The 10,003-nt window shown below is 42.8% G+C and overlaps 1 protein-coding gene across 2 annotated transcripts in view; it reads right to left on the bottom strand.

Moving 5' to 3' along the window:
* Nucleotides 1-1,937: 1,937 nt before the first annotated feature.
* Nucleotides 1,938-10,003, bottom strand: part of LOC110498335 (solute carrier family 45 member 3-like) — a 68,428-nt gene continuing 60,362 nt past the window's right edge. For both annotated transcript variants that reach the window (XM_036957747.1, XM_036957742.1), the window contains exon 5: nucleotides 1,938-4,164. In XM_036957747.1, the coding sequence (XP_036813642.1) occupies nucleotides 3,721-4,164 (444 nt within the window). In that variant the 3' untranslated portion in view covers nucleotides 1,938-3,720. The remainder of the gene's footprint in view (nucleotides 4,165-10,003) is intronic.

Raw genomic sequence — 10,003 nt, 5'->3', positions numbered from 1 at the left:
GGGAATTTCCAAAAAGTAAATCTGTTATTTTGAAAAAGTTAACCAGTGTCTGTATTCTTTTGCCCATCTTCATCTTTTCTTTTTATTGGCCAGTCTGATGTATGTCTTTTTCTTTGCAACTCTGCCTAGAAGGCCAGCATCCAGGAGTCGCCTCGTCACTGTTGACGTTGAGACTGGTGTTTTGCGGGTACTATTTAATGAAGCTGCCAGTTGTGGACTTGTGAGGCATCTGTTTTTCAAACTAGACACTTTAATGTACTTCTCCTCTTGCTCAGTTGTGCACCGGGGCCTCCCACTCTTTTTATTCTGGTTAGAGCCAGTTTGCGCTGTTCTGTGAAGGGAGTAGTACACAGCGTTGTACAAGATCTTCAGTTTCTTGGCAATTTCTCGCATGGAATAGCCTTCACTTCTCAGAACAAGAATAGACTGACGAGTTTCAGAAGAAAGCTATTTGTTTCTAGACATTTTGAACCTGTAATCGAAACCACAAATGCTGATGCTCCAGATACTCAACTAGTCTAAAGAAGGCCAGCACAACAGTTTTCAGCTGTGCTAACATAATTGCAAAAGGGTTTTCTAATGATCAATTAGCCTTTTAAAATGATACACTTTTATTAGCTAACACAATGTGCCATTGGAACACAGGAGTGATGGTTGCTGATAATGGACCTCTGTACTTCTATGTAGATATTCTATTAAAAGTCAGCCGTTTCCAACAACAATTGTCATTTACAACATTAACAATGTCTACACTGTATTTCTGATCAATTTGATGTTATTTTAATGGACCAATTTGTTTGCTTTTCTTTCAAAAACAAGGACATTTCTCAGTGACCCCAAACTTTTAAACGGTAGTGTATGTTTTCAGAAACTTTGCTATGAGACTCGAAATTGAGCTCAGGTGCATCCTGTTTCCATTGATCATCCTTGAGATGTTTCTACAACTTGATTGGAATCCACCTGTGCTATATTCAATTGATTGGACATGATTTGGAAAGGCACACACCTGTCTATATAAGGTCCCACAGTTGACAGTGCATGCCAGAGCAAAAACCAAGTCATGAGGTCGAAGGAATTGTCCGTAGAGCTCCGAGACAGATTTGTGTTGAGGCACAGATCTCGGGAAGGTTACCAAAAAATGTCTGCACCATTGAAGGTCCCCAAGAGCACAGTGGCCTCCATCATTATTAAATGAAAAAGTTTGGAACCACCAAGACTCTTCCCAGAGCTGGCCGCCTGGCCAAACTGAGCCATCGAGGGAGAAGGGCCTTGGTCAGGGAGGTGACCAAGAACCCGATGTTCACTCTGAGAGAGCTTCAGAGGTCCTCTGTGGAGATGGGAGAACCTCCAGAAGGACAACCATCTCTGCAGCACTCCACCAATCAGGCCTTTATGGTAGAGTGGCCAGACGGAAGCCATTCCTCAGTAAAAGGCACATGACAGCCCGCTTGGAGTTTGCCAATAGGCACCTAAAGACTCTCAGACCATGAGAAACGAGATTCTCTGGTCTGATGAAACCAAGATTGAACTCTTTGGCCTGAAGGCCAAGCATCACGTCTGAGGGAAACCTGGCACCATCCCTACAGTGAAGTATGGTAGTGGCAGCATCTTGCTTTGGAGATGTATATCAGCGGCAGGGACTGGGAGACTAGTGAGGATCGAGGGAAAGATGAACGGAGCAAAGTACAGAGCGCTCAGGACCTCAGACTGGGACAACAACCCTAAGCACACAGCCAAGACAACGCAGGAGTGGCTTCCAGACAAGCCTCTGAATGTTCTTGAGTGGCCCAGCCAGAGCCCGGACTTAAACCCGATTGAACATCTAGCTGTGCAGAAACGCTCTCCATCCAACCATTCAACCTGACAGAGCTTGGGAGGATCTGCAGAGAGAAATGTGAGAAACTGCCCAAATACAGATGTGTCAAGCTTGTAGCGTCATACCCAAGAAGACTCAAGGCTGTAATCACTGCCAAATATGCTTCAACAAAGTACTGAGTTAAGGGGCTGAATACTTATGTTAATGTGATATTTACATTTGTAAAAAATATTCTTAATACGTTTTCAAAATTTCGAAAAAAACGTTTTTTCTTTGTCATTATGGGGTATTACGTGTTACGTTGATGAGAGGAAAAAACAATTCAATCAATTTTAGAATAAGGATGTAACGTAACAAAATGTGGAAAAAGTCAAGGGTCTGAATACTTTCCGAATGCACTGTATATCCAATAGTGCCAACTGTATTTAGCAACCTCATAATTTAATAGTCCATTTATGCAATGATGTGTGGTTATTATATTTTGATAATGAAAATGTAGGCACTCACTCACTACTTACTTTAAGTCACTCTGGGTAAGAGTGTCTGCTAAAATGCAAACTATTATTTAAATATACAGTAACAGATGAGATATAGAAAGACTGCAGTATTCTCTTAGGTGAGGAGAGAATGCACTTATCCAAAGTCATACCATGTTGCCCTGCTCTCTTCACGGCACTCACACTTGCACTTTGAAATTTTCTCTCTCTCTCGCACGCACGCACACACACACGCACATGCACACACACACACACACACACACTTATGGTACACAGAGCAAAGTATAAAAAATTTAACAGAACACAGAGAACTGTCATCATACCAAAACTGTTTTCAGGAACCCAGTTCACAGTATCACTGCAGTGTTGCTAGTATGACTTTTTGGTATTTTGCTCATGGGAATATTAATGGAGTTCCGAAAATAAGTGTACCTGGATTTTTAAAGTGTTGGATAATTCACCTCATTTACTTTCCTAGATTGTCATGAGGTTGAACATGGGATGATAATGGCAGTAGAGATTATGTAATGAATGGCACTAAATGGCACTGTCTGATATTTCTTGAAAAGAGGGAGAAAGAAATTCCAATGAAAGCTTTGAACCACTTCATCCTAACAACAATGCAGTTACACAGATTACCTCATAGATGACCTCTACCAAACAGGTCGCATAATACATTCCCATAGGGATATACATATATGTACTGTATTCATATACAAAATATATATGATAAACCTGTTAATTCCCAAAAAACATCCAACACTAGGGGCCAGTGACACTTAACATTCCCAATATTTCAACCTGGCTGATAACAACAAACAGACAGAAATTCTTTCCCAAGCAGGTAATGGGCTCTCCAGATTAACTTGTTCCTATCTTCCTCGGCCAGTCTGCATGAGAACTGACCAATAATCTCCTGTTGACTTCGACTAATAGCAGACTATTTTAAAGATATAGCATTGACAAACTCCACCACTTCACACATAGATGAGAGTAAAATGGTAATACATAATTTCAGTTGTCTAAGGTCTGATGGAGTCTGATCAAGCTGTGTAGCTAGTTGTACCTGAGGAGAAGGTGAAGGTACCTATCTGAGCGGTCTTCTATGTGACTGAGGGGAACAAGGTGAGAAACGCTCTTAAGTACACAGACAGTGTCAACAGACCAGCTAATGCCAGCCAGTCTCTCTCTTGTAGCCATAGTAACTGCCTGCAGTAATCTCTGGAGGTAACAATTGTCACGGGTTTACATTTTCTTTTAATTCTGCAGCACACATACATACAAACGTACAGACAGGCTGCCTCATTGCAATGTGTTGGTAAAGCCATAGCAACGGCCAGCGATGACACTGGAGTGTTGCATGCTGGAAGCAGTCGTGCATTCCTTCACTCCTGGTTACTGAATCTTTCAGCTATTGAGGTCCTTTTGGTCAAAGATGATCTGGTTGGCCAGATAAATGGCGATGATGCCGAAGATGGCGGAGGAGGCCATATAGGCAGTGACGGACTTTGTGAATTGAACAATCATGCCCATGAAAAGAGTGGGAAAGACCTGAGAGAGGAGGAAGGTGCTGTCCAGGATGGCAAAGTCCAACCCTACACCGCGCTTCTCGTAGCCCTCCGGTTCCTCCTGCTCGGGGGCTGTGGCGCTGAGGGACGATCCATTCTGGCCGTGGGGAGGGGGGTAGTAGTCTGAGTCTTCCTGGCTGAAGATGGCATGCCCTTTGGTGTCCCCCAGTTTGTGGGTCAGGCCCCCCTCCTCGTCCATGGCTGTCAAATGAGTGATCGAGTCCCGCTTGACCGCAATCCCGTTCTTAAGCATGTTTTTGGTTTTCTTATTTGGCATGTAAACCTGAAATACAAGGAGATACAAGTACATTCAATATACAGTCTAGGCCTAGGCAGTGTGTGCAAGGGATTTTGTGTGTGTAGGGCTAGATATGAATATGTGTCAGGAGAGAGCTAGAAAAATTATGCGCAAGATGTGAGCGTTTGTTTGTATTGGAATATGAGTAAGATACATGGCTGTTGACTCAGCCGATACATGGCTGTTGACTCAGCCGATACATGGCTGTTGACTCAGCCGATACATGGCTGTTGACTCTTATAGCGTCGAAAGGAGTCAACAGAAATGTATCAGGGTTAGAATATGATCCCATATGGGTCTTTCTATAAATAATGGGGCCAATGTGTGACATTGGGATCCAAAAATGTCAAAATGGTTTGAAACAAAAATAAAAATGATTTTCATGCAGTTCCACAGTGAATATATGCAAATTGGCCCATAACTCCACAGTGACGACTCTCCCACTCTGTCTGCCGAAATCTTTCTCTTTGCTCTTGTTTTCCTTTATATGATGTCGGTGGGAGGGTCGTCAGCGAAATGGGACACACCTGGGCTCGGGTGTGTTCCGGGATAAATACACCTCTTCCCCATTCATTGAGGAGACTCTCTCCATGTAGACATACTGTTAGTGTTTGTTTGTTTGTTTGTTTGTTTGTTGCCATTTTGTTTGTTTGTTGCCATTTTGTTTGTTTGTTGCCATTTTGTTTGTTTGTTGCCATTTTGTTTGTTTGTGGCCATTTTATTTGTTTGTTTGTGGCCATTTTATTTGTTTGTTTGTGGCCATTTTATTTGTTTGCTTTTGCACCTTTCAACACCCCTCATTATCACATTTATGCATGCAACCACTCACTTACACTACTGACTACACACACACACACACACACGCACCATTGTTAATTGTATTTAGCTTACTTCAGTTAATAAATCTATTTTTGTTACTCCCCATCTCTACGTTGTCTCCCTTTTTGTCATGAACTTCGAGCCGGTTTGTGACAAGTGGGGGCTTTTGCCCGGGATCATAAGGTTGGTTCCTAGACATTTTGGTGTATAGCACTTTGTTGCATTATGAAGGTCTAATACTAGTATCGTTTGGCTTACTAGTATGTGTATTGTGTTTGGGAGAAAAAATAGAGTTAATGTTAAACTCCTTAGGTGCTTTGTTTGCATCTTTTGTTACAGCTTTTTTGAGTTGTAATGTTTGGTGCCCAGAGTTGGTTTCCTTTGTTTGTTTGGTAAACTTGCCACTGCGGTGGATAGTTGGTTGTGCGCTGCATTGGAGAGAGTACATTGGTTAGTTTCCAGGCCCCTTCCCAGGCTGGAGACACTTGCTCTACTCGCTGTTGGGACATCGGTCTGAGGTGAGTACAGTCGACTGTGTACCTCAGTGGGAGATTTGGGTACGGTAGTGAAACTTGCTACCCGGAGCTATAGCCTTTCTTTTTCCCCTGTTAGGCTTAGCAATGTGTTTCACTTTGGAATATGTTGGGCATGGTTACTTTGTTTTGTTATTTTTATGGTGTCTGTGGACTGAGCAGTTGTCTCGGGGGCACTTTTAACCAGGTAAATGAGAACTTGTTCTCAACTGGCCTACAACTGCGACCTGGGCAAGATAAAGCAAAGCAGTGTGACACAAACAACAGTTACACATGGAATAAACAAATGTACAGTCAATAACACAATAGTAGTCTCTATACAGTGTGTGCAAATGGCGTGAGAAGGCAAGGCAATAAATAGGCCATAGTAGTGAAGTAATTACAATTTAGCAAATTAACATTGGAGTGATGTGCAGATGATAATGTGCAAGTAGAAATACTGGTGTGCAAAAACTTAATTTAAAAACAATATGGGGATGAGGTAGTTGGATGGGCTATTTACAGATGGGCTGTGAGATTTTTTTTTTTGTATTTACTTGTGACTATGGCGTCTTACGTAGATGAGTTCATTCGCTTTCCATCAGAGGAATGGTCAGAATTATGTACTAAAGAACAGCTGTTTAAGATGGCTGAACACTACAAGGTTGAAATTAGTGATAAACGTCAAAAAAATAAATAATTGTTAGGTTGATCTTGAAGGCCAATCTGATGGAGAGTGATATAGACGTTACCACGGGGGCAGCTTCTGCTGAGGACTCGCCATCTCCCCGTTTCGTTACAATAGCTGCTCCATCTGTTAGCCCTAGTAGTCTTCTTTTTGAACAGCAGAAAGAACTGTTTCTGTTACAGATAGAGTATGAAAAGGAATTGGAATTTAAACAGGATTTGGAGCATGCTAAAATCAAGCTGCAACAAAAGCGGCTAGAGTTGGTTAGGGAAGGAAAGCTCTCAGGGGAGAGTGTGCTCTGGGAAGGTGACCCAGATTCACCTAGGGGTCGCTCCTCTTTCGGTCGTGCCCCGGATACATTTGATATTGTTGGAAACTTAGTTGCCAAAATTTAATGAGAAGGACCCTGAGACATTATTTTAGTTGTTTGAGCGTGTTGCTGACGTTAAGAGTTAGCCTGATTCTGACCGCACTTTAATGTTGCAGTGTGTGTTGAATGGTAAAGAGCAGGAAGCATATTCAGCTCTTAGTGTTATAAGGGTAAAATGGCTGTTATAGATTTACGAATTGGTTCCTGAGGCTTACCGCCAACGATTTAGAACTTTAAAAAGGGATGATCGACCGACTCATGTTGAGTTTGTGTGAGTTATCTTCACAGTTTAATCACTGGTGTTCCACCTCTGCAGTTATGACTTTCCAAGGGCTGTGTGATTTGATTAATTTAAAGGACACAATCCATGATCGTATAGCCACGTACATTAACGAATGAAAAGTAAAGACTGTCGATGAAGCTGCGGTTTTGGTGGATGAGTGTTTTGACTCAAGTGTCTTTGCAGAGCCCTGTATTCGGAGTGAGTGGGGGCGTTCAGCAAGATTTGGGCTTCGCTCACCGAGATACTCTGGTGCAAGGGCAGAGTTTCATTCAACTGGGGTTGAACCTGACTCCTGTGGTAAAGCTGACTTTGGTCAAGTGTCACTGTCAGGGTTCAGGTCATTGGAAAAACAAATGTCCGGTTCTCAGGGCTCAGGGTAAATTCAGTACTTGCGCTTAAGTTAAATCTAAGCCTAAGGCGTTAGCAGTGCCTGTCCCACATCAGTTCACTCCGGACACACTGTCTCATGCCCAGGGGCATGTGAAAGTCCATATTGACCCAGACTATTTACCTTTCATTACGGACGGTTTTGTGTCTGTTAGGAAGTAACGACCTAGCGCCAGTGAGGATCCTGAGAGACACAGGTGCCTCTGAGTCGTTTGTGTTGGAGTCTGTTACCCTTCTCTGCTGAGACTTATTTGGGGAATAGTGTTTTAATTAGGGGAATAGGTTTGAACTCTGTCAGTTCCATTGCATAAACTGATGTTGGATTGTGGACTGGTGAAAGGTGAGGTTGTTGTGGGGGTGCACCCTTCGTTGCCTATTGAGGGTATTGACATTATCCTTGGGAGTAACTTGGCTAGTGAGCGTGTATGACCTGTTGTGTTTCCATCTCTAGTGATTTCCGCTAAGCTGTCATTTGTAGGGATTCCTGATGAGTGCGCAGAGTTTCTCAGAAGTGTTCTCTGCGTGTGACGTGTTCTATGAGCCGTGGCAACCTGGTCACTGTGCCGGCTAACAAGAATGGCACAAAGAAATCTGTCACTACTTTCCTTGTTATCCTATTATCTGTACCCCGCTCCGATGTAATCAAGGAGCAACGGGTTGACCCCACATTAGAAGAGTTGCGTTACCAAATTGTGCATGTGGAACAGTTGGGAGGTGTCGCCCATGGCTATTTTCTCCAAGAAGATGTCCTGATGAGAAAGTGGGTGTCATGGTGGTAGTTTTGTGGGAGGCTATTAGTCAGGTTGTTGTACCAGTTAAGCTTTGTGAGTTGGTGTTGACAACTTCCCACAACGACGTTGCTGGACATATGGGTGTGAGGAAAACCTACAATCGCATATTAAGAAATGTCTTTGGCCTAGGTTAAAGAGGGAATGTTTCTGAGTTCATCAAAACTTGTTACACCTGTCAATTAAAGGGCGACAGGGTAGCCTAGTGGATAGAACGTTGGACTAGTAAGGTTGCCAGTTCAAACCCCCGAGCTGACAAGGTACAAATCTGTCGTTCTGCCCCTGAACAGGCAGTTAACCCACTGTTCCTAGGCCATCATTGAAAATAAGAATTTATTTTCCCCATGGAAGTTTGAACATGTACCCCCATGGATTTGAGACGCAGGCTGCGTCATTTGGGACGCAGGCTGGGTCTTCTATTAGGATCCAGGGCAATATTTTGTTTGTGACTGGTATGATGTTCCGGGGTCCTTGTTGGTCCCCAGTTTTATGGGGGGGTGTGATGACCCTCCCACTCTGTCTGCCAAATTCTCTCTCTTTGCTCTTGTTTTCCTTAATAGGATGTCGGTGGGTAGAGCTGGGAGGCTGTGTTCCGGGATAAATACACCTCTTCCCCATTCATTGAGGAGACTCTCTCCATGCAGACACTGTTAGATTTTGGTTGTGGCTGTTTTGTTTGCTTTGGCACCTTTTCAATACCCCTCATTATCACATTTATGCACGCAACCACTCACTTACACTACTGACTACACACACACCATTGTTAATTGTATTTAGTTCAGTTAATTAATATATTAGGTCATTAATTCATATATTGTTATTCCTTATCTCTACGTTGTCTCCCTTTTTTTTGTTATGAACTTCGAGCCAGTTTATGACTCCACCTACACAACAACATAGGTCTGGGACTATACATCCTTTCAGTAGGGTTCATACAAGTCAAATTCAAGGACTTTCAGGGACTTTTTCAAGCACTTCATTGTAATTTTCAAGGATCTCAAAGTTATATAATTGTACATACAGGGTTTAATATACAGTGGGGCAAAAAAGTATTTAGTCAGCCACCAATTGTGCAAGTTCTCCCACTTAAAAAGATGAGAGGCCTGTATCATTTTCATCATAGGTACACTTCAACTATGACAGACAAAATGACAACAACAAAATGCAGAAAATCACATTGTAGGATTTTTAATGAATTTATTTGCAAATTATGGTGGAAAATAAGTATTTGGTCACCTACAAACAAGCAAGATTTATGGCTCTCACAGCCCTGTAACTTCTTCTTTAAGAGGCTCATCTGTCCTCCACTCATTACCTGTATTAATGGCACCTGTTTGAACTTGTAAGCAGTATAAAAGACACCTGTCCACAACCTCAAACAGTCACACTCCAAACTCCACTATGGCCAAGACCAAAGAGCTGTCAAAGGACACCAGAAACAAAATTGTAGACCTGCACCAGGCTGGGAAGACTGAATCTGCAATAGGTATGCAGCTTGGTTTGAAGAAATCAACTGTGGGAGCAATTATTAGGAAATGGAAGACATACAAGATCACTAATATCCCTCGATCTGGGGCTCCACGCAAGATCTCACCCCGTGGGGTCAAGATGATCACAAGAACGGTGAGCAAAAATCCCAGAACCACACGGGGGGACCTAGGGAATACCCTGCAGAGAGCTGGGACCAAAGTAACAAAGCCTACCATCTGTAACACACTACGCCGCCAGGGACTCAAATCCTGCAGTGCCAGACGTGTCCCCCTGCTTAAGCCAGTACATGTCCTGGCCCGTCTGAAGTTTGCTAGAGAGCATTTGGATGATCCAGAAGAAGATTGGGAGAATGTCATATGGTCAGATGAAACCAAAAAATAACTTTTTGGTAAAAACTCAACTCATCGTGTTTGGAGGACAAAGAATGCTGAGTTGCATCCAAAGAACACTATACCTACTGTGAAGCATGGGGGTGGAAACATCATG

This window comes from Oncorhynchus mykiss, chromosome 2 (assembly GCF_013265735.2).
Source record: "Oncorhynchus mykiss isolate Arlee chromosome 2, USDA_OmykA_1.1, whole genome shotgun sequence".
NCBI lineage: Eukaryota > Metazoa > Chordata > Actinopteri > Salmoniformes > Salmonidae > Oncorhynchus > Oncorhynchus mykiss.
This window is presented reverse-complemented; position numbering and strand designations above follow the sequence as displayed.